The 27,197-nt window shown below is 40.3% G+C and overlaps 1 protein-coding gene across 2 annotated transcripts; it reads left to right on the top strand.

Moving 5' to 3' along the window:
- On the top strand, positions 1–27,197 carry S1PR5 (sphingosine-1-phosphate receptor 5). Of its 2 annotated transcripts, none has more exons than XM_066593583.1 (2): positions 1–98; positions 24,032–27,197. In XM_066593583.1, the coding sequence occupies exon 2, from the start codon at positions 24,327–24,329 to the stop codon at positions 25,476–25,478; it is 1,152 nt and encodes a 383-aa protein (XP_066449680.1). In that variant the 5' UTR covers positions 1–98; positions 24,032–24,326; the 3' UTR covers positions 25,479–27,197. The 2 variants fall into 2 exon arrangements, with proteins under 2 accessions (XP_066449680.1, XP_066449681.1); XM_066593584.1 differs by lacking the exon at positions 1–98 and adding an exon at positions 21,594–21,657.

Raw genomic sequence — 27,197 nt, 5'->3', positions numbered from 1 at the left:
AGTCTTATCTGCTGCCTGGAACAGGCACAGTCTTAGGAGTTCTTCTCTGCTCCTCTGAGAACCTGGGAATCTTGGACATCAGAACTTCGCTGCTCAGAGTAAGTCATTAAATACTTCTGTCATCAAATTGATTTTTCAGGATTTCTTATCTTTCTTGCTTTCACCATCTGTCCTTAAGAGCCTGCAGTACACGGCAATGGTATGCAGAAGTATCCCAAGTAGCCTCTCCATAGTCCAGGCTAGTGCAGAATTCATTCCAGATGTGCTGTGCAGTATAGTATGTAGCCTGCAAAGAATGAAGTGCAAGCTCTGTGGGGTAGATTGCATCTTGCGTTGTATCGTCTTCACCATCGCGGTCCCTTGTCACCTTTGGATGGACTATGATGGATGGTTCGTTGTTGGGGCATTACCTCATCGCTGGCACAAAAGAGGGATTAGCGGGAGAAAATGCTATTCTTTCTGCAGGGAAATCTTAATATTTCTTTATTTGTTATATGTAGCTAGATAACAAATGGCAACATTAAGATGTCCATATTCATCTCCAGAACCTGAGTACGTTATGAGCAACTGTTTGCAGACTGTATTTCAAATCAGTTTTGTTACTTAGTGGGGATATTTGTGTGGTACTTAGGTAATAGTTAAGTGTGAGATAGATAGATAGATAGATAGATAGATAGATAGATAGATAGATATGAGATAGATAGATAGATATTAGATAGATAGATAGATAGATAGATATGAGATAGATAGATAGTAGATAGATAGATAGATAGATAGATATGAGATAGATAGATAGATAGATAGATAGATAGTAGATAGATATGAGAGATAGATAGATATGAGATAGATAGATAGATAGATATGAGATAGATAGACAGATAGATAGATAGATAGATATGAGATAGATAGATAGTAGATAGATATGAGATAGATAGATATGAGATAGATAGATAGATAGATATGAGAGATAGATAGATATGAGATAGATAGATATGAGATAGATAGATAGATAGATATGAGATAGATAGATATGAGATAGATAGATAGATATGAGAGATAGATATGAGATAGATAGATAGATATGAGATAGATATGAGATAGATAGATAGATAGATAGATAGATATGAGATAGATAGATAGATAGGAGATAGATAGATAGATAGATAGATAGATAGATAGATAGATAGATAGATAGATAGATAGATATGAGATAGATAGATAGATAGATAGATAGATAGATAGATAGATAGATAGATAGATAGATAGGAGATAGATAGATAGATAGATATGAGATAGATAGATATAAATGGGATAGATGTGAGATAGATAGATAGATAGATAGATAGATAGATAGATATGAGAGAGATAGATAGATAGATAGATAGGAGATAGATAGATAGATAGATATGAGATAGATAGATAGATAGATATGAGAGATAGATAGATATGAGATAGATAGATAGATATGAGATAGATATGAGATAGATAGATAGATATGAGAGATAGATAGATAGATAGATAGATAGATAGATAGATAGATAGATAGATAGATAGATAGATAGATAGATATGAGATAGATAGATAGATAGATAGGAGATAGATAGATAGATATGAGATAGATAGATATAAATGGGATAGATGTGAGATAGATAGATAGATAGATAGATAGATAGATAGATAGATAGATAGATATGAGAGAGATAGATAGATAGATAGATAGATAGATAGATAGATAGATAGGAGATAGATAGATAGATAGATAGATAGATAGATAGGAGATAGATAGATAGATAGATAGGAGATAGATAGATAGATAGATAGGAGATAGATAGATGGATAGGAGATAGATAGATATGAGATAGATATGAGACAGATATGGGATAGGTAGATATGGGATAGATAGATATGGGATAGATAGATAGATATTAGATGGATAGATATATAGATAGATGTGAGATAGATAGAAGATAGATAGATATGGGAAAGATATATATTAGACAGATATAAATGGGATAGATAGATAGATAGATTGATAGATAGATAATGAGATAAATAGATATGAAAGAGAGAATATGTAGATAGCTGTGACTGAATAGATAGAAAGTTGAGTAGATCTTGGATGGATGAATAGATATGAGATTGCTGATAGATATGAGATCTATAGATACCGTAGATCACAGTGCACGTAGCCAAAAATGTCATACTGTACCCTCCTCTATAGATTTGAATATCCAAAATCCAATTACAAATGACAGTGAACACACATTACACAGTTATCTGCGTGCACAGTGCACTGTACAGTTACATGCAGTGTGTGCAGTGCTGCTGTTACCTGCCCTCTCTGGGGACTGTTTTCTACTGAAAGTATATAGATTGTATATAACCACTGCTGTGAGCACAGCCTCAGGTCCTGGTTGTTGGTGTAATGGGATGTGTGTACATTGTGGGGATTACCATATGCAGTCTGTCACTGGACACCTGCTCAATGACCAATTCATATGCAATTAGCAGGTACATGTGCAGCATTCCCAGTAACAGTGTATGTTCCTTGCACTATACGGTATGTGCTATAAGGAAAATGCAGGAGATACATATTTACACCAGCACATCATCCATGGATTGGCACCCAGCTTTCCTAGACTCCTGAATCCTGTTCTGCCTGATAATTCAATAAGAGGGGTTATATAAACATAGGATATTTACCATTCAGGACTCTGGAAAGCTGGGTGACAGCACCAATGGAAGCTGTAATAACGGCGCTACTTGTTCTTCCCTCTCACACTCCCTGCCTGCCTGCAGTATTATTTTGGCTGTGGGTGATCATGTGAGATCATAGTTTACAAGATGTCCAGAACTCTCCAAATGTTAGTGTTACATTTTTGTTGATGCTGACCAGGGCAGGATCAAAGTCTATGGTGCCCCTGGGCAAAACATGTGCGCCAAACATGTGCGCCCCCCACAAAATATAAATACCATCGTCATAACACTGGCAGACTAATATCACACTGAGCTCAACTAATACCACCATATAGTGCCAAATAACTGTACCATGTAGTGTGCAAATAAAAGTATGATACAATGCAAAATAACACCACCATGTAGGGCCAGATAACACCACTAACTACCGGTAGTTCTCCATAATACCTCCATATAGTGCCAGATAACACCACTATGTACCGGTAGTTCTCTATAATACCTCCATATAGTGCCAGATAACACCACTAACTACCGGTAGTTCTCTATAATACCTCCATATAGTGCCAGATAACACCACTATATACCGGTAGTTCTCCATAATACCTCCATATAGTGCCAGATAACACCACTATATACCGGTAGTTCTCTATAATACCTCCATATAGTGCCAGAGAATACCACTATATAGTACTGGAAAAAAAGACCGTATAGTGCCAAATAGCAGGAGCATATAGTGCTGAGGTACAAGTACAATAATACAAGTGCAAAATAATACCACCATATAGCGCACAAATACAAGTACGATATTAGTGCCAAATAATACAAGCATATAGTGCCTAAGAAATGTACCATGTAGTACACAGATAAAAGTACGATACAGTGCAAAATAATGCCACCCTACAGTATCAGATAATACAACTATATAGTGCTAGTTAACACCTCCATAAAGTGTCAGATAATAGCACCACATATTGCAAATAAGAGCGCCATATAAAAACAAATCAGAGCCATTCACAGCGGTTCAGTTGTGCATTTTTTATGTGGACTGATGTGTGTGTGAAGGAAAATCGCACCAAATCCTTTTTATTCCGTATTCATGGACCACAATTGCCCATGAAAGTCTATGGAAGCGCAATAAACGCAGTCAACACAGTTGTTACATGTGCAATTTTTATGGCTATCAGGAGACAGTCATAACAAAAAAAGGGACCTCAATTGGGCGTTCTTGCTTTTTTCTGCACACATGAAAAACAGACGTCACACCGATGGCATACGGACATGCAAAACCCACATATACAGCAAAAATGCGTGCAAAACTCAGCACAGCCGTGAAGTAGGTCCCAAATTGCATAAACCTGTGTGAATGAGCCCTAACTTTGTCATATAGTGCCCAACAAAGTATGACAAATAATACCACCATGCAGTGCTAAATTACAATAACTTATAATGCCCAAATGATAATATGATATACAATGTCCAAATTATACTATGGCCATGTGTTATCGCAGGAGGGAGTGTAGCATGGACAGTTCCGCAATGGGGAAGGTTCTACGTCTGGTACCCCTTGCCAATATAATATTATCCTGGTACTACTAACCACATATAAAGCTTGCACTACCTACTAATGGTATCAGGCGTTCCAGAGCTCCAGAACTATTATACTTTAGGTTTGCAGACGGTATTATCAAAAGTCTTACAGTCAGTCTCACCTTATCAGGTTGTCTTTACTTCCCAAATTTTCTGATGATTAATTCTTCCTCTGCAGAGACAAATACATTGTGAAATTATAACTGCAATCCACCACCAGGGGAAGTTCAGACATACTGTAGTGTTATTAGACATACTGCGGTGTTATTAGACATACTGCGGTGTTATTAGAGAGTTTAATGTATAAACAATATGCAATAGACTTTTAAGCTCCCTCTAGTGGTGGCTGCAGGCAAGCTGAATGTTGACATTAAACATTGTCTCTTGATACCTTTCCCTTGGAAAACTAGTAATCTGTTTCTTAGCCCTCAAACTAAGAAGAAGTGAAGGTTAAAGGTGAATAGGCAGATAACTAATGATTCAATGGTTAATAAAGGAGCTTTTACACCTTTATTTGCTAGTATGCAGTACCACCTTATGGGCTGGAGGGGTCAGTGTTTCAAGTAGCAAAAAAGGAAATCTCTCTCCAGACATCAAAGACCCTGCAATTGCTAAATGATGGGCTGAGATACTATTTAGGTTGTCAATTTAAAAGGTTTTCTATATGCGAATTAGAGAACCCCCAGCCTGATTGGTGGAGAGTCTCTGGGGTTATACATTTAAAGCATAGATTTACCCTTTGAGCATCATCCACATACAGAATTGGACTGAGAATTACACATACTGCACTGAGCAGGGGGTTGGATCCGATGACTTGGAGGTCCCTTCCAACCCTACCAGTCTATGAGAATTAAATGACCCTCTAGTTTCAGGACACAATTCTGTATATTGTCTGCAGTTATCTTTTTCTTCGATCCCTCTGATCTTCCAATCTTGGGCCCTGTATTAAGCCATCCAAGATGGCTGCAGCAATTTTCTGACTACCTAATACACACTGTGATTGGCCAGTGTTGATCATGTGAGCAGTGCTGGCCAAGCAGCTGCAGTGTATCAGTTGTATAGCACTACCAATGCACTATGGGGATTGGGTAGCCTGAAGATTGTGTCGGCCATCTTGGGCAGCTGTAAAAAGGACCCAGAACCTGTGGGTCAGAGAGACAGCAGAGAAGAACAGCATTATATTCCCTCTCTGGTCCTGGGACACAATGTTGTCCCAAAACTGCAGGGTTGCTTTAATCCACATAAGAGGTTTGGTAATTTTGTAAATACAATGACATCATGAAGTAAAGCTCTATTTACATGCAATGATTATCGCTCAAAATTTGCTCAAACGATGGCATATGAGCGATAATCGTTGCGTGTAAATGCTTCCATCGTTTACTCTTCAGCTGACTGATGATTTTAAAGTGAGCTTGAAATCCATCCTTCAGCCGGCGAGTAGATAACACAGACCACACACTGTGTTCTGCACAAGAGTGGCTGATTGCATTGTATTCAGCTGATAGCCCATGCGAGAACAAAGGGGCTGATTGCAGAGCTCAGACCACCTGCTGTGTTCTACAAGCAGCTCATGGAGGCTCATTTACATGCAAATGAAGCTAATAAAGTGCTAATGGGCATTAGTGTCCTTTAGCACTTTATGCAAAATGATCGCTAGAACTGTCAATCTTTCAATCCTTTGAAAGATTGTCTTTGCATGTAAATGAGCCTTTACAGTTTGCATTACAGTCCAGAGCTGCATTCACAGTTGTGCAGTCTTCAGAGCTGAAATCTCCCAGTTTTCTTTGTTGGCTGTATACTGATATTGTTCAGATAAGTTAAACTCTTAAAAAGTGTTGTCATTAAAGGGCTACTCCAGCGAAAACACATTATTCATCCCTGCCTCCATCACCTGATAGCCTCCCGCCTGATGCTTAGCAGGGACCATCTTGAGGTTGAGAGTTTTTATTTTCAATTTCACATATATCCCATGATACATCAGTACAGCATCAGCTAAAGCTATATAATTTCTGCCTGTACCTTTTTACATTCACCTAAATAAGCTACAGCCCATATGTATACAGCCAGGAGGATGAGCTCTGATCTCCTCTATTATACCTGTGTGACAGAAGCTATGCGATCATTATCAGTCACTGTGACAGGAATGTCTGTATCCTTCTTCAAGCAGTTTCTGTGGCAGGGTCAATGTAACAGCATCACACAGACAGAGAAACTGACTATAAAATGAATACATAACCCCAAGTAGATCTAAGCTGGTCAGAACTGAGATCACATGATCAGCTAGGAAAAAGAGGCCAGGATTAGCAGACTAACCAAGAAAACAGTAGCTCATTTATATATACTGGGGGATCGCTACATAATGAATTAATAAATAAATCACGGAAGTGCCCCTTTAAACAAGTGTCTGCACAGCGTGAGGCATGGGTGGGCTCTCTCACAGTGATTGGTTGCCAGGGAGAGTTAACATAGGGAAAAGAGAAGTCTAGACTTTACAGCACAAAAGGCATATAAGGATCCAGAGGCTTTTGTCAAATATCTGGACTTAATAGTTGTGGTTAGTAGTGCCACCTGCAGGTACCAGAGTGCAACAAATAAAATGTAGAAATGCAGAGCTCTAGAAATGTATGAATTTTGCTTCACACACAGAAGTTGTCATTCTGCTCCCTGACATTATACAATACTTTTTTGGATACTCTGAGATGATCAGACCTTCTCCCATCTCACAGGCTCCACCATCTATTGTCTGTCTGCAGGGGAAGGCTGTTTGTTTTTTCTTTTGTAGTGCGATGTGCAGACGAGGCCCCTATATAAATAGCTGGAGAGAACGTTTCCTGCTTCATGGGAAATAATACTCGCCGGCACGTTTCAGGAAGTCTACAGTTCCCAGATAACAACTCCATGTAATAACGAAAGTGCATGATCGTACGCGATAGAATATGTCCGGCTCACATTCCACAAACTGGACTGTACAATGATATATCTATAGATATCGGTCAGTTTTGACGTCCGCATTTGCATTCATTTGTATTGTTTCCTTTTGGGCGAATATGGATCTCTATTCATTCAGCAGAAAATAAAACCAATGACGGCCAATACGGAGGGAAATACAGATCACACAATGATGAAACACTGCCATATGGTTGGAAAGTCATCAATAGCCCATCAATACTAGAGATCTGAAGTATGGAGATGTGACAATACACTAATGTGGAACTGGCACTGTATAATGATATATCTATATACCGCTAATAATCACACCGCACTGTATAATGATATAACTATACACTGCTAATAATCACACCGCACTGTATAATGATATATCTATATACCGCTAATAATCACACCGCACTGTATAATGATATATATACACTGCTAATAATCACACCGCACTGTATAATGATATATCTATATACCGCTAATAATCACACCGCACTGTATAATGATATAACTATACACTGCTAATAATCACACCGCACTGTATAATGATATAACTATACACTGCTAATAATCACACCGCACTGTATAATGATATATCTATATACTGCTAATAATCACACCACACTGTATAATGATATATCTATACACTGCTAATAATCACACCGCACTGTATAATGATATATCTATACACTGCTAATAATCACACTGCACTGTATAATGATATATCTATACACTGCTAATAATCACACCGCACTGTATAATGATATATCTATATACTGCTAATAATCACCCCGCACTGTATAATGATATATCTGTACACTGCTAATAATCACACTGCACTGTATAATGATATATCTATATACTGCTAATAATCACCCCGCACTGTATAATGATATATCTATATACTGCTAATAATCACCCCGCACTGTATAATGATATATCTATACACTGCTAATAATCACACCGCACTGTATAATGATATATGTATACACTGCTAATAATCACACCACACCGTATAATGATATATCTATACACTGCTAATAATCACACCGCACAGTATAATGATATATCTATATACTGCTAATAATCACACCGCACTGTATAATGATATATCTATACACTGCTAATAATCACACCGCACTGTATAATGATATATCTATATACTGCTAATAATCACACCGCACTGTATAATGATATATTTATATACTGCTAATAATCACACCGCACTGTATAATGATATATCTATATACTGCTAATAATCACACCGCACTGTATAATGATATATCTATACACTGCTAATAATCACACCGCACTGTATAATGATATATCTATACACTGCTAATAATCACACCGCACTGTATAATGATATATCTATATACTGCTAATAATCACACCGCACTGTATAATGATTTATCTATATACCGCTAATAATCACACCGCACCGTATAATGATATATCTATATACTGCTAATAATCACACCGCACTGTATAATGATTTATCTATATACCGCTAATAATCACACCGCACTGTATAATGATATATCTGTACACTGCTAATAATCACACCGCACTGTATAATGATATATCTATACACTGCTAATAATCACACCGCACTGTATAATAATATATCTATACACTGCTAATAATCACACCACACTGTATAATGATATATCTATACACTGCTAATAATCACACCGCACTGTATAATGATATATCTATATACTGCTAATAATCACACCACACTGTATAATGATATATCTATACACTGCTAATAATCACACCGCACTGTATAATGATATATCTATACACTGCTAATAATCACACCGCACTGTATAATGATATATCTATATACTGCTAATAATCACACCACACTATATAATGATATATCTATATACTGCTAATAATCACACCGCACCGTATAATGATATATCTATACACTGCTAATCATCACACCGCTCTGTATAATGATATATCTATATACTGCTAATAATCACACCACACTGTATAATGATATATCTATACACTGCTAATAATCACACCACACTATATAATGATATATCTATATACTGCTAATAATCACACCGCACTGTATAATGATATATCTATATACTGCTAATAATCACACCACACTATATAATGATATATCTATATACTGCTAATAATCACACCGCACCGTATAATGATATATCTATACACTGCTAATCATCACACCGCTCTGTATAATGATATATCTATATACTGCTAATAATCACACCACACTGTATAATGATATATCTATATACTGCTAATAATCACACCGCACTGTATAATGATATATCTATACACTGCTAATAATCACACTGCACTGTATAATGATATATCTATATACTGCTAATAATCACCCCGCACTGTATAATGATATATCTATATACTGCTAATAATCACACCGCACTGTATAATGATATATCTATATACTGGTAATAATTACACCACACTGTATAATGATATATCTATACACTGCTAATAATCACACAGCACCTTATAATGATATATCTATATACTGCTAATAATCACACTGCACTGTATAATGATATATCTATACACTGCTAATAATCACACCACACTGTATAATGATATATCTATACACTACTAATAATCACACTGCACTGTATAATGATATATCTATACACTGCTAATAATCACACCGCACTGTATAATGATATATCTATACACTGCCAATAATCACACTGCACAGTTTAATGATATATCTATACACTGCTAATAATCACACTGCACTGTATAATGATATATCTATACACTGCTAATAATCACACCACACTGTATAATGATATATCTATACACTGCTAATAATCACACCGCACTGTATAATGATATATCTATACACTGCTAATAATCACACCGCACTGTATAATGATATATCTATATACTGGTAATAATCACACCGTACCGTATAATGATATATATATATACTGCTAATAATCACACCGCACTGTATAATGATATATCTATACACTGCTAATAATCACACCGCACTGTATAATGATATATCTATACACTGCTAATAATCACACCGTACCGTATAATGATATATCTATACACTGCTAATAATCACACCGCACTGTATAATGATATATCTATACACTGCTAATAATCACACTGCTCTGTATAATGATATATCTATACACTGCTAATAATCACACCGCACCGTATAATGATACATCTATATACTGCTAATAATCACACCGCACTGTATAATGATATATCTATACACTGCTAATAATCACACCGCATTGTATAATGATATATCTATACACTGCTAATAATCACACCACACTGTATAATGATATATCTATACACTGCTAATAATCACACCGCACCGTATAATGATACATCTATATACTGCTAATAATCACACCACACTGTATAATGATATATCTATACACTGCTAATAATCACACCGCACTGTATAATGATATATCTATACAGTGCTAATAATCACACCGCACTGTATAATGATATATCTATACACTGCTAATAATAACACCGCACTGTATAATGATATATCTATATACTGCTAATAATCACACCACACTGTATAATGATATATCTATACACTGGTAATAATCACACCGCACTGTATAATGATATATCTATACACTGCTAATAATCACACTGCACTGTATAATGATATATCTATACACTGCTAATAATCACACCGCACTGTATAATGATATATCTATACACTGCTAATAATCACACTGTACTGTATAATGATATATCTATATACTGCTAATAATCACACTGTACTGTATAATGATATATCTATACACTGCTAATAATCACACCGAACTGTATAATGATATATCTATAGACTGCTAATAATCACACCGCACTGTATAATGATATATCTATACACTGCTAATAATCACACCGCACCGTATAATAATATATCTATAATATGCTAATAATCACACCGCACTGTATAATGATATATCTATACACTGCTAATAATCACACCGAACTGTATAATGATATATCTATAGACTGCTAATAATCACACCGCACTGTATAATGATATATCTATACACTGCTAATAATCACACCGCACTGTATAATGATATATCTATAGACTGCTAATAATCACACCGAACTGTATAATGATATATCTATAGACTGCTAATAATCACACCGCACTGTATAATGATATATCTATACACTGCTAATAATCACACCGCACTGTATAATGATATATCTATACACTGCTAATAATCACACTGCACTGTATAATGATATATCTATACACTGCTAATAATCACACCGCACCGTATAATGATATATCTATACACTGCTAATAATCACACCACACTGTATAATGATATATCTATACACTGCTAATAATCACACCACACTGTATAATGATATATCTATACACTGCTAATAATCACACCACACTGTATAATGATATACCTATACACTGCTAATAATCCTATACTGTTGTTTCTGTATTGAGAAGTTATATATATTTGGGATCGGTTACGGTTCGAAGGAAGACTTTGGATTTCCTTTTTCTGCATATTATTGACTTTGCTGTAAAATAACTAAAAATCAGAAATGATGAGTGATGGACAGACCCTGAGTCATTTGATTTTGGTAATTTCCAGGAAAACAAATCACTATTAACCACGTTTACATATGAAGGTAAACGCTTACAGGCCTTGAAGTGGTCGCAGGTTTGTTAGGTCGTGATATTCATCTACTGGGATTTTGCAAATATCTTTCTTTGTGTTCTTAGTGCTGCCAAGTATCCAAAATGTATGGAAACGCTGGTGGTTTCCCAAGTCATGTCTTCCTATGTATAGCCAGTTGTAAGGGTTTTTGCAACCATTTTTATCTGACCTATTACGGCTCCTTCACATTGTCGAGAAAGTCGGGGAGTAAAAACTCATGATTATGAAACTAATGAATTTCAATGGTTTCATTCTCATTTGCGATGTTTTCACTCCAGCGATGCTGCATGTAACAAAAATCACAGCATTTTCTCTCTTGTTGAGATATTGCCCACTGTTTCCAATGGGGCCAGCGGCAGCAGCAGTGACCCCATTGAAAGCAATGTGAGAACATGCGATTTCCTGTCTCTGCTGTGACAGCAGCTGGCAGGGGATTCCTTCATCCCTGCGGGGAGTCCCTTCATCACTGAACACTGTGACAGCAGCGGCAGGGAGTCCAGTGATGATGGGACTTCCTGCGGGGATAAAGGAAATTCCCTGCTGCAGCTGTCACAACAGAGACAGGAGATCAGGATGTTCTCCCATTGCTTTCAATGGAGCCGGCGCTGTTGCCACCCCATTGAAAGCAATGGGCTAATAGGATTTCCCGCAGTGATTCACATGAAAACACCTCACATCCAGGGGTTCCACATGCATTGCGAGGGCAATATGGGGCCGTGAGTCACGGCCCGATATCGCTCTCACCAGTGTGCTAGAGCCCTTACAGAGATGACTTTCATTTGGAAACCCCATTTGCTTTGCAGAGTAGATAGTTTGTAGCAATTCATAAAAGGAGGGATCCTCCTAAGGGACCTTTCAAACGGGACTGAATTGTCTGCATGATTTTGTCAATTAGTGCTGTTTGTTGCGTTTCTAACTGCGGAATGCGTTCTGCAGAACATCTTGAGACTTTAGTTATGGAATTCCATCTCCTGTATGTTAGAAATCCAAAAGAAGAATTCTGCAAGATGTCCTTAATTCTGCAGAAGAAAACGTACCCGCAGCGGAATTGATTCTTGCAGTTTTGAAGTAAAGACGCACTAATTTTAACAGATGCAGAATTGAAGCCCCATAGGGATAGCATTGTGGCGCAGAAATGTCCATGCGGACAAACTCTGTCCTGTGAAAGGTACATTATAGTGATTGTCTGTATTCATTTGGGCCAGTGTGAAATTCGGACTGATATTACACTCTTAGGCCTCTTTCACACGAGTGTGTATCGGCCCGCCGTTTTCATGGTTGGCCAATATACACTGTGATCTGATGCATTGGATTCCAATGCATCAGATCACATGGCCATATTTCCGTGATTTAAAAGCGCCCGGCATTACTGCTAAACTCCCTCCCTCTTCTCTTCTCTCCTTCCGCTGATTGCAATTGGAGGGTGTGGGACAGGGCAGGGCTAAGCGCCGCCCTGTACGGCCTCCTCCTATTGCTGGCTGTGGACAAGGGGCGGGAGGGGGCGTAGCTGAGCTCCGCCCCCCCCCCTCCCATTACAATCAGCCGGAGGGAAGGAGAGAAGAGGTGAGCCGGCGAGGTGGAGGGAAGGCTCAACTGCATGGCAGCCTTGGCGTATATGCGTCGGGGCCTATGCAATGTGAACGGGCGCAGTCATGCTGCTAAACTCCCTCCAACCTCCCCTCTCCATCCGCTGTCATTGGCTCCCATAGCAGCCCATGCAGCGGCTATGCTCCTGCCCCCTCCCTGCGCCCCGTGTATGTAACCAGCAATGGGAGGAGGTGGGACGGGTAGCACTTAGCTCCGCCCCATCCCGCCACCCCCTCATTGCAATCAGCCAGAGAGGAGGAAAGAAGAGGTGAGCCGGCATGGCAGCCTTGGCGTATATGCGCCGGGGCCTATGCAGTGTGAACGGGCGCACAAACGTTAGATTTGTGCGCCCGTTTACCAGCTTTTTCACCCCAGTTGGTAGCATATATCGGCCGGCCATGAAAAAAGTTTGCTATTAGCGCCATTGACAGCTAGCTGGGTGTCGTATTTTTTTACTCATTTCTTATTGATTATTGGTCCTTTTGCACAGCCCAATTGTCAGACAAATGAGTGTTCAGGGAAACGTCCGTGCCTGATATCGGCCCATTTGAAAGGATATTTATGCTTTTTTTGGTACAACTCTAGGGTAATTTAACATTTATTTTGAGACTCAGACACTCTTCTATGTGGGAATGTTTATACGATATATCTTTAGATAAATTTAGCTGAAATCCCCCCTGAACTGACATTCACCACATGAACCAATCCAACCAGGGGACTCCTTTGGCTCCATGCTTTAGTATTGGTAACAACCTCTTAGGTTCTGTTTTTCTAATGAACGTCTTTTTATCTATAATGCTTAGTATTTGGTAAAATTGCCTCTGGAGACCCGATCTACGAGTCGTACTATAGCTGATTGGAAAAGGCTATGGATGTTGCAAAAAAAAAAAAAAAAGTAAAAAACAATGCCAGGATCGCTGTTTTCTATTTATCCCACCTACCAAAAAAGGGAATAAAAAATGCAGTAAAGTCTGGAACAAACAACCCCCCCCCCCCCCTATACAGCATCGTAAACAGGAGAACTAGAAACATTCTTGCTCTCATAATATGGCAGAACAAAAGCAAATGTTTTTTAACAGGTTTTTTACCTGCTGTTTTATGGTGCAAAAGTAGTAAAACTTAAAAAAAACTACAAATATGGTATCTTTTTAATCATACCAACCTACAGAATAAACGTAACACATTAAACTCTACATAATGGTGGAATTGCTGTTATTTTTGATTTTATCCCCCCAAAATGGTGTCATTGAAAATGAAGAAATCAAGCTGCCATGCAAGTAGGCTGACAGAAAACTAAAAAATGATGTCTCTGAAGGCAGTGACACAAAAACAAAAACATTCCTGTGGTCTTTAAAGGGGTTGCCCCGCAACGTAAAATTATCTCACAGACACTCTGTTCTTCCTGGTCGCTGCTGACTAGGTCATGTGATTGCAGCAGCCAATTGCTGACCACAGCAGTGACCTTCTACAGCTGGTGATTGGCTGCAGAAGTCACATGTTCTGGTCAGCAGCAACCAGGAAGGACAGAATAGCTGTGAAGTGGGATTTTAGGCTTTTTTAAAGTATTGATTGAGACTGAAAATAAAAAATATGTTAAACAAAGATGTGATTTATATAATAGGTCAGACTCCCCCGCTAGTCTTACCTTGTTTAACTATCCCTTTCTAGCTGAAAAATTACCCCCGGAGAATTTCTAGCCTTAATGTTGTATGGAGAGGGTCACTACTAGAGAGGCAAAAATGGTATAGCCTCCATCTAATGCTTAGCTGATGCATCATGGGATTGTTTGAAAGTGAAAGCATCATCAAGATGGTGCCCGGTAAGCATCAGACAGGAGGCTGCACTGTATGAAGGACAGTGCAATATACAGAGGAGACCTGTGACAGACAATCAGATGATGGATGCAGGGATGGGAAAATGTGTTTGCAGGAGAGTGCTTCTTTAATGTGAAAATCTAGTTGGCCCTTAATGGGTTAAAGAGTAAAGGTGCCCAAAGACCACCAACACCTGTCCACTGAATGATCATTGGACCAACACCTGTTTTCCACGGCTCCCATATACATTTGAACCTTCGCCTGGGTTAAGCGTTCATCTGTTTAGGGAGGTAAGCCATAGTTAGGTGCATTTTTGGAAGGGAGGAGGGGCAGTGGCACTGCACATTATGGGGCAATCTAAGACTGGCACTATAAGGAAATCTGAGGTTGGGTCATATATGGGCATCTAAGGCAGCCAAACACTATGTGAGCATATGTAAGAAAATGTGGATACCTGTGGCAAGCACTATGGGGCATTAGAGACTTTGAGACCAGGGTCCTTAGGGGGCATCTATGACACACTATTAGTCTGGTGGGAGCTGGCAGCAAAATCCGACCCTGTGCCTAGCCAACATCCGCGCTTACCTGTGTTTTCTGTAACAGCTCTATACTGCGGATGGTCTGAATGGCGATCTGTTGGACATGCTCATGTTTTTTAAAAATCTCTAGCCCCGCCACCTCACCACTGCTCTCGGGGAAGCCCTGGGAAAGTCCTCTAACCCCACCCCTATCTCTCCAAATATGGGGAAATATGTAAGAGATCTCCTGTAGCTCCGCCCTCTCTCTCTGCAATGGGGAATTCCACAGCTCTTTTACAATCTTCTCCCATTGATTTCAATGGGGCTGGCGCTGCTGTTGCTGGCCATGTTGAAAACAATGGGCGTTATCTCAGATGTTCTTACAGCAACTTGCAGTGAGTGAAAACATTGCAAATGAGAATGAAAGCATTGCAAATCATTGGTTTCACACTCATGCATTTTCACTCCCTCTCGCATCTCTGGAACATCTAATCGCCAGTGGGGAAGAGCCCTTAAAGGGGTTTTGCCAAGTTATAAAGGTATTCCTTTGTCACAGCATAGCGGGGGATCCAACCCTTGGGAACCCCACCAATACTGAGAACAGGGATTCTAAAGCTTCTTGCACGAAAGGAGAGGAGATCACGCATGTTTGCTGCCGCTCCATTCATTTGCTGTTGATTACTGAGCCTTTGCACTCACAATTTCCAAGACTTCCATTGATATAATTGGAGCAGTAGTGCACATACGTGCGGGAACTTTTGGGACCCCCTGTTTTGGCGATCAGCAGGGCAGTTGGACCCCCACCAATCATAAAGTTATTGTCACGTCCGTGCAGCACTAGAGCAACACGCCCAGCACGGACGCAGGGTGGCGTTCACACAGCTCAATTATCCCACACCTGTGAAGGTGTGCTCCTGGAAATCCGTAGAACAACAGGTACCAGCAGCACAACCTAACAGTTATCCCCTATCCTGTCAATAACTTTAGAACTTGGCACAACCCCTTTAAAACTTGTTAATTTAAACAATATTTATGTGCCCCATACGGATTATTGACCTCAGTGAGGAAACATGAAATAGGACTTGTCACTGTGAAGAAACTAGCTGCGCTTTACCAGGCCCTGTGTTTAACCATGTGTGACATTTGTGGTTCGCGCCCTTCTTGTATTGCACTGCCAGGAAGTCAAACAATGAATATTAAGAACTTGTGGTTTAAGGGTGGCGGCTATATGATGACTGGTAAAGAGCAAGTGTGAAATGCAAACTTTAGCCGCATGTCATGCAATGGTTTAGATCACATACATATACGCACACCAAACTATATAGAGACCTGGGCTAGGCCTACCATACAGAAGAGCTGTACCTTATAGGGAAATGCCACCTACATTCATATTGTAACATGTGACATAGACTGATGATATGGCTGCCTTCCAGAAATGCCGCTTTGTGCAGCTGATTACCATAAGCCCGCCCCTTTGGAGGTCTGTTTATTGGACAGTCCTGCAAAAATCGGGATTGTTGGTAACTATGTTTGTCTGTTCTGTGCTCTGTCATGAGGACTCATTGGAGTTCCAGTTCAAGTTCATTATGGAGTAGGGTACTACAGAAAGCCCTGCAGACCCATCTTTCGAGGGACTTGATGAAGGTCTTCACTCATAGACTCCAAACAATGTCATCTTCTGGCACGTTAGAAAATGAAGAACGTGTCATAAATCCATAATGGATACAATATGGAAGATAAGGGGTGCAAAAGCTCTTCTGGCCTGAGGGCCACAATGTCAGATTATACTACTCCCAAGTGCCATAATAAAAATGTAGGGGGTATTCCAGTTTGGGGACAGGAAAGAGACACTTCTACAGCCAAGTGGGACTGATCTAGAGATATTATTGAAAGAGTGTCTGTACATGATATTGCTGATGTTGGTACTATGAGTAGAAAGCATAACAGATAAAGTTGGCCATTGGCTATATTTAGTCATTGTATCCGCATTCCTTTACTTTTCTATATATGATGTATTCATTCGTCATTCTTAGACTTTGCAACGATTTGCTACGTTAGGGAGTTGGTTCATCATGATTGGACACATACCTTTCTTTGTTCTGTTTTGCACAATAAAGTTAATACTGGGCTAGGCTCCTCAGAAAGAGCACAGTGGTGACGTCACATAGTCGATGTCTCTTGTTCTTTCTCCGACGATCATCGTTAATTAATTTGGACACATGAGAGAACTCAGATCCTCGTAGCCTTATTGTAGATTCTAAACTTAAAGTAGAACTCCAACGGGATAAAGGGATATCATCACGCTAGAATCTTATGACGTCATGGGTGGTGGTCCTGCATGAGTGGGTCCTGGTCTTTGTTTTCATTCGAGAGGTGAAAATGCTTGGTAGGCTTCAAAAGGTACACCACAGCATGGGACATCAATAGAAATCTCATATCAATGCACAATCCACATGTCAGAAGATCAAGTCATGGGAATACTACTTTAAGAACAGAATATTTCTGCCCTGTGAGAGTTCTATGGAGGTGACATGACAGGACGTGTTGTAGTTTATTGAATAATTATTACTGTCAGGTACACGCTGTCTGCCTCTTTTGTCTATGTGCGTGTCTTAGAAGTCTCCACTCCCTCAGTCCCCTTCACCGTCATGCCTGATGAACCATTTTCATGGGATGATTTTGCCTGTTTTATTATATTATTTACTATATTGTATACAGTGCATCCTCGTTTTCTGTCTAAGGAACCATCTACAGAAGGCTGGAAGATAATTCACGTGATATGACCTATTTTGAAAGTTTATGATGACAACTATTAGTAGGTCTTCAGTAAAAAAGAGTTTAAAGGGGTTGTCCCAAAAAAGCAAGTTATCCCCTATCTGCTCACAGGTGTGTAGGGAGCAAAAGAAAACAGCATTCTCTAGAGCAGGGGTGCAAATCTTTTCTGACCTGAGGACCATATTGCCAGATTGTACCACTATGAAGGGCTGCAATAAAAATTAAAGGGGTATTCCACTTTTGGGACGGGTAAGAATCCACCTCTACAGCTGAGTCGTTCCGCAAACAAACTACTATAAAGGGAGCAGCCCGCATACACGTCACCATCCACTTCTTCTACACTCATAGTGGATAAACCATAATGAGAATACCCATTTAAGGGATCCCTCTGGCTAAAACTAACATATTGTCCTATGCCCAGTTAAGGGCCAAAGGGGATGGAACATGATGCAGGGTTTCAAAGGACACATGGAATATGCATGAAGGTCTCCACTAGAGGATCACGTATGACCAATGCAAGTTAAAGAGAAAGGTGCTGCCATCTAATGAGGAAGGAGGAAATAGCCTTTCTGGACAAGCATGACTGTGTCCTGATGATTGGGGGGCACAGGTCAACACTGCAGGCCATAGATTATATACATTCAGCTTTATGCATTATACCACTTGTGTTGTTCCCTATTATTATTTCTCAGTGATCAAACCTGCCAATTCTGGCAGGATACAATGAAAACTGTGAGGCCTTCCCATGCCATCATCGGTAGATCAATAGGGGCACTGTTTCCCTTCTGTGGACAGTGACAAGTAGGTGATAGGAGAATTCTAGGTCATTCAATGCTCTTCTGGGAAATTTGGTATGCAAATTGGAGATAGTTTAATGCCTTTGCAGCGCCACCTATTGGAAGATAAATGTCCAACCATTTAACAAGCTTTACAGCAAAACTAAGGATATATGCCAAACTAAGATCTTCTCAATAAGGAGAAGATACCCAAATACAGACATCTGTTTTGGGGTTCTTGCCCCTCATCAGTGCACAAAAGAGTTGTGGTTGGTGCTGCAGAGGCATTATACCATCTCCAATTTGCATACAATTGGTAGAAACACCGGTTGGACAACAATCGTTTTTCATATCTAATTCTATTGCTTTTCCAGGAGATAAGTGACACCAGATGTTTATGGAAGCCGCTCATCTCCCCCACACTTAAAATAGCGGGGCTGATAGAAGGCAACAGTTTCAGCTCTGCGGGGCAAAAGGCGAAATGGCTTACCTCAAAGAGAGCGGCTCTATATTTGACCCGTCTTTGCTCTTTGTAGGATTTCTATGGAGACTTCTGATCAGTAGAGTGAGGAGATGGTTATAAGCCGGCACAGGTTGGAATAACATTTGTCCATAATCCCCTTGTTATGGCAGCTTTACCTTGTGTAATGACAACTGTTACAAGGCAGAAACACATGCAGTCCATCTCGAGTTGTACAAACAGATCAAGAACCCTCAGTAACAGGAGGTACATTCATAGAACCAGGTTATAGGATACAGTAACAGTCCTTTAATCCAGCATTAGTCGAAGTTGGGGAAGCGTTAATCTTCTGCGTGTGAGATCTTAGACTTCTCACAGAACGTCTGCAGTATCCGGAAGCTGCACTGGAGGCATATATGGCTACTGATTCTAAAGGCTATGGCCACTTTTAGAGGGCCAATTTTTTTCACTTAAAAGCATTCATTTTGGGTTTACAATCATTTTTGCAATAGGATTTAATTAAAAATTAGACTGTTTATCTTCTGCAGCTTCTACATATCACTGTATATGGCCACTGCAGTTACAATCAGAGTCATTAGGAATGCTGAACTGCTGGCTATGGGCTCTTTCACATGAGCACATATCGGTTGCCGTTTTCTTGGCCGGTTGATATATACTATGATCTGATGCATTGGATTCCAATGCATCAGATCATATGGCCGTATTCCCGCTGCGTAAAAGCGTTCGGCCGGGCCAATATAGCGCCGGGCTGGAAAGATAGTCCTGGAACTATCTTTCCAGTTGGAATATGTCAGCTGCTGCATAGGCTCCTATGGGAGCCAATGACAGCGGTCGGAGAAGGGAGTTTAGCAGCATGACTGCTAAACTCCCTCCCTCTTCACTCTGGAACGGAGGGGGCAGGACAGAGGTGGAGCTAAGCTCTGCCTCTCCCATTGCTGGCTGCGGACAAGGGGGTGCTTAGCTCCGCCCCCATCCGGCTCACCCCCATTGCAAACAGCCGGAGGGAAGTAGAGAGGTGGTGAGCCGACGAGGGGGAGGGAAGGGGAGGCAATGCCATTGCTGCCTCGACATATATGCGCCAGGGCCCGTGCCATCTGAACAGCACACAAACGTTAGATTTGTGCGCCAGTTCATGCGCTTTTACGGCACTGGCAGGCGCACGTAAGAAGGCCTACAGCCGTATGAAAGAGACCTTAGCTTCCCTTTGCTTTCTTCTCTCCTGCGCCTTCTTATCAACTAACTTATGACCGCAAAGTGCAGTAGAGAAGAGATAAAAGATGAAAAACTAAGCCCTTAGTCCAGCCTCACTAATGGATCTCCTATTGAGACTCAGTCTGCAGTGTCTATATACAGTGATATGTAGAAACTGCAGAAGGCAAATACTGCAATTTTTTTAATTAAACCCCATTGCAAAAATGATTATCAGACCAAATTTCATGCATTTAAGTGAGAAAAAGACTTTAAATACTAGGACCATGCAAAAAGTATTTTGGGGTGGCCTGTATGGATGTGTTGCGTGCAGTTCGTGATCATGGCAAACTCAGACATTAGTGCTCTGTTATCTGAATGTTGCCTGCGTAGCCAAAATTTCTGGCAGGTTTCCTCAAAAGGATGAATCAGTGTCTGACAGGCGCCTGTTAAAACAAAGGGCCGAGCCTCGTGGATCTTAAAAAGTAGGAAGTCTAGAAATTAACACTAGAGAAAGTACAAAGCAGATCTAAGCTCAGTGTAAAGCAGCCAGAAGACCAAAAACTACAGGTAAGAGTTTCATCCTCCTCCTATTACTATCTCTTTACTACAACGGGGTCATCTTCCTATTAGAGCGTAAGCTCTGCATCATTTTCCTTGTCAGCTCCAAATTCCTATAATCTGGTATCATTCACTTTGTATTATCTCAATCCCCTTATGTATTAGAGCGTGAGATGTGTAGGCCAGCTTCCAAAATTCTAGTGCATACCCCAGCTGTACTCACTCAAAATGCCATTACGAGGCTGTTGCTTAAGTATTTGAATCCACAGACCATGGATTCGTTTTTCAGCTAGTAGGTTAATAGTTATTTTAGAGCATACTATTACTGTTACTATATTGTTTTATTGGGGGTGTGGAGGGGTACGGCTTCTCTTTGTGGGGACCGCCAAGTTGGTGTAGGAAACTTATGGGCCATGCAGTTCTCCCTTGGAAATTATGATAGGCAGATGTGCAATGATATAATGCTTCTATAACGCCGCCTATTGGAAGGTAGCTTCCATAACCAGGCTGTTTTGGTCCTAAAGGACCAGACACTTTTTAGGGATTTTACCCATGTGGCGGTTTTACTGCCCTATTTTTTTTTTTTCAGCTGTCAAAATTATTTTTGCTGCGTTTTTTTCCCTGTGAAATATAGGGTTTTTTTTTTCATATCTTTTTTCTTTGACTTCTTTTTCCGTTTTTTTAAATTTTATTGGGGTAAAAAGCTAAAAAAAAATGTTTTTCTCAAATTTAGTTGTTTATTTTTAAACTTTGTATATCTACGCTAAAATAAAATACAGGAACGGGTTCCTCATTTTGTTTCAGACGTTTTGATATACAGTCTGTGTAGTTTTGGATTACAGGGCACATATGGCGACAGTTTTGGTTGGCGTCGGCAGTGGGTCATTTTCTTTTTTATATATATATTTTTATTCTATTCTGTAATTTTTTAAACTTGTTTTTGTAACTATTTTTTTTACCATCTATGACCTCCATACATTTCCATGGTAGCTGGGGCATCCATAGGAATCGCATCCATGGGGATACCAGTTCCAGGGGAAAACATTAGTTTGTAGCTACAATAGTCACTAACAGAGCTGATCAGAGTCTGCTAGGACCCTGCAGTCCTGCTCTGACAGAGGGCATCTGGCTTCTACCTTCTCCTTCGAGTCCTCAGCTGTGACTAAAAGCTGAGGACTTGACCTGCTCTTGCTTTATTGCAGGAGCAGAGTCTTTAATCCTGCGCCATACTTCTGCTATCGGCTGGGATTAATGTCCAGGACAAAGCTCTGTATATTTACTGTGCTTGGTCCATAAGAGGTTAAAAGTCATTATTAGAGATGAGCGAGCGTACTCGGCCATGCCCCTTTTTCGCCCGAGTACCACGATCTTCGAGTACTTCCGTACTCGGGCAAAAAGATTCGGGGGGCGCCGTGGGTGAGTGGGGGGTTGCAGCGGGGAGTGGGGGAGAGGGAGAGAGGGCTCCCCCCTGTTCCCCGCTGCTACTCCCCGCGCCGCCACGCCTCCCCCCGCCCCCCGAATCTTTTCACCCGAGTACTGAAGTACTCGAAAATAGCGGTACTCAATAGAGTAATTACTCGAAACGAGTACGTTCGCTCATCTCTAGTCATTATCCATCCTTTCATGATGTAAATGAGCGCTGACTTACAAGTCATTTGCACTCACTTGCTTTTGTCTCACATTGGCCGAAAATTGTTGCTATGGGGATGAATGATCGTTCGTACGATTGTTCGTCCCCATGAGCTGTGTGTACATCTCTCTGTTCACATGGGGAGATGTTCAGTAGATTAGTGAGTATTTTTACACTTGCTGAAAATCAGCAATCAGCCAGCGAACAAACATTTGTTCATTCATCAGTTGATTGTCGACCTTTTTATATGGCCCAATTGTCAGGTGAATGAACAGTTCGGCCAAATAGCCCGATTGTAAAGAGGAACATTTGTGCCCAGTAATCGGGCCATGTAAAAGGGTAATCCAAACCAAAGGACTTTCCATAACATAGTAACATAGTTCGTAAGGCCGAATGAACACAATGTCCATCTAGTCCAGCCTGTCTATCCTCATGTCTTGTTGATCCAGAGGAAGGCAAAAAAACCCCAAGAGCAGAAGCCAAATAGCCCTTTTGGGGAAAAAATTCCTTCCCGACTCCCTAATGGCAATCAGACTGTTCCCTGGATCAACCCCTAAGGAAAAGTCAACTTCTGGTTTGGCGGATATCTTTAGTTATGTTGTAAGTCAATTTATAGGGAAGTCACCTTTCAAAAACGTAGCATTACAGAAGCGTTGCAAAAAGGAAATTGTACAAGTTTTTCTTGGAAGGCAGAAGGAATTTAATAATTAACTTTAGATTTTTGATTTAATAATCTTTCTTTTCTTCTTGCAGATTGCATCAGTATCCGTAGATGGTACATCTAATAGATGAAGGAACATTGACACTATGTGGAGACCTCGTGGAAATGTAGCAACATAAAATGAGCAGGTCCTTTGGATGAAGCATCTGCAGTCACAACACATGGGCATTTGAAAGGAAACCAAAAAGTCCATGCTGGGATAATACAGTATATTCCTGGATGTTGCTGACCATACATCTTCCATTACTTGGATATGATCTTGTCTACAGTTGAGGATCAGACGAGTTTCTAAACTTCAGAGAGCTTTCAGAAGACCAACCGTGAACCATGGATGGTGTAACACATCAATATCATCTAAGCCGGTTGTACAGGGAATACCAAAACAATAGTGTTATCACTCTTCATTACAACTACACAGGGAAGCTGAGTACTAGTCGATACAAGGGTGGACTAAAAGCTGAAGCTGTGGTCTTTTTGGTGGTATGCGTCCTCATAGTTCTGGAGAACCTCATTGTACTTTTGGCTTTATGGCGCAACAAGAAGTTTCATTCACCGATGTTCTATCTCCTAGGCAACTTGACTTTGTCTGACCTCCTCGCTGGAGTGGCATACATGGTTAATATTGTGTTGTCAGGGGCAAACACACTACGCCTTACCCCTGTTATGTGGTTTGTGAGGGAAGGGGGTGTCTTTGTCACATTGACTGCCTCAATCTTCAGCCTTCTTGCAATTGCTATAGAACGTCACATTACCATGGTTCGGATGAAGCTCCACAGTGGAGACAAACAAGGACGAATGGCCTTGCTTATAGGGGCAAGTTGGCTTGTCTCTATCTTGTTGGGGGTTCTTCCAATACTAGGATGGAACTGTATCACAAATCTTCCTTCCTGCTCTACCATTCTACCCCTATATTCCAAGGATTACATATTGTTTTGCATCACTATCTTTCTGGCCAGTCTTATATCCATCGTGGTCCTCTATATACGTATATATAGAATTGTTAAGCTGAACAGTCAGAGGCTGGGCTCTCTACGTAAGGGAGCACTCAGAAAGTCCCAAAAATACATGGCCTTGTTGAAAACCGTTACTATAGTGGTGGGAACTTTCATTGGCTGTTGGCTTCCTCTTTTCATTCTTCTCCTCTTTGATGTGTCATGCGAGGTCAATGCATGCCCTGTCCTACTAAAAGCTGATTATTTTCTCGGTTTAGCCATGATAAATTCTTTTCTAAATCCGATCATCTACACCTTGACCAGCAGAGACATTAGAAGAGCCATTCTGAAGCTGGTGTGCTTCTTTTGCTTTGTCAGTGAGGATGGAGAGACCAGGGGGAGATTCGGATTCTTCCCGGTCATTGAACGAAGCACAAGCAAATCTGAAAAGTCATCCCACAAGCAGGAGGGTTTGGAGACAACAGTGTCTTCAGGAAATGGGACTTCTACACCAGTTAAGCCTCTTGTCGCCACCAAAAAGTACTAAACCAAGTCCTGGTTGAGAACCATCAAAATAGTTTTTTATCTCTACGGGGGAATTATTTGAGGCATCCTAAATTTTTCTGACTTGGACTAGAAATTATGAATTATACAGTATTGGAATATGGTTTTTCTGTAGATCAACCTAGCAGCATGTGCGCAACTTGAAACTGCTGGGCTCAGTGCAAAATCTATAACAGGGCGCCCCACCATTAATACTTCATTCATAGTACTGGCCTCCTCATATGAGCAAGAGATCTCATGAGTCCCGTAAGGCACCAGGAACCAGGTACAACAGCATCTTCTGCACCCATTAGAATGACGCCCCTACCTAGCAAGAACACACATTTCCATAAATCGTCATAATTTGTCAATTGAAGGCATGGAAAAGACACTACAAGTTTGCTAATTAATGATGCATTGAATGTGGTTTATGTAATTATCCTTAAACTCTTCAAACGATCAGTTGAACATGACTCGTAAGCAATGTGTTCCACATTCATTGGTGCAAGTGCATAGAGATAGCTGCAACTGCCGTGATGTCTATGGAGAGTGGTCCCCAGCTCGCCTGGTCTCAGTCTTTTGCATGGGCAGAGAGCACCCTTTCCACGAGCACCAAAATTTTAGCAAACTAGACAGAGAAGGACCTTTTTGAGGTTTTGCCACGAAGAGATGGGGTGCGGAGAGGCTCCATGACTTTAGGAGAGGAGCAAGTGGTGTGAATCTCTACTGAGAAGGAAAGGAAGGGACATTTACATTTGTTACTTCTTTATGTATGCTTGTGCATTAATGATTATCTTGGACAGAGCTGGCCATTAAAGGGGTTGTCCAGTGTCCCATACTCTTAGGGAAGTCTGAGTTAATAGAAGGGGAGACCTTTGTTCAGGATTCTCACTCAGGAGTACCCATTCGCTGCTGCATTACACAGACAACCCATTGGTGACTATGGACACTGTGTAATGCTTCATTTTACCTGTGGGGGTGCTGCAGGGAAATTGAGCACTTACTGCCAGACTTCCCCCACAGATTGCAGCAGGAGGACATTTTGTGATCAGTTTATTGTCAAGGGAACTTTCTAACAAGTAGGGATTATGCAAAGCTGAATCATTTTTAATGTAGGTCATTGGAGACTACAATCAGTTTGTTGGGTCTATGGGAGTAAAATCATTGTTTCCGAACAGGAATCATTTTCCATCTTTGCAGATAACTTGTAGTGTACAGCCCTATAACAAAGCGGCGCCATAATAGTAAAAAATGTGGGAACACTAGTTGGATCGGGGTAAACTGTTGCAACTTAATCCAGATTTAGAGAAACAACCATAGCATTGGGTTCCATGCTAGATTTCACATCATGCTATAGTCTGTGCTGCCCTAGCCCTGGACACCATTTTCGACGTACTGAATCATCACGCCTGGAAGCCAATGTAGCATTGTTCTAACGAAATCTGTCATAGTCACCACAGCAAACATAATGATTGGTAAACATCATCATATGGACTTGTCTATACAATTATGTGTTGCTATTATGTCAAACCAGATCCCACAGTGGGACTGATGGAGTAAAATGTACATTTTTATATATGTATATATGGAAAATGTATAAATTAATAATCTATTAATTCAAACAGTATTAACATCAGTGTATAGCTTTCAAGAAATGAATAAAATAAAAAAGAGCTTACGTTGTGGAGGATGTGTCTAAAGACTTTGTGAAACATTTATCTGA

This window comes from Eleutherodactylus coqui, chromosome 2 (assembly GCF_035609145.1).
Source record: "Eleutherodactylus coqui strain aEleCoq1 chromosome 2, aEleCoq1.hap1, whole genome shotgun sequence".
NCBI lineage: Eukaryota > Metazoa > Chordata > Amphibia > Anura > Eleutherodactylidae > Eleutherodactylus > Eleutherodactylus coqui.
Note: the sequence above shows the minus strand (reverse complement) of the source record. Positions and strands in the feature narration are given on the sequence as shown.

Bases quoted from the DNA above. Each gene is read 5' to 3' on its own strand.
- S1PR5 (XM_066593583.1), top strand. From the start codon at position 24,327: ATGGATGGTGTAACACATCAATATCATCTAAGCCGGTTGTACAGGGAA.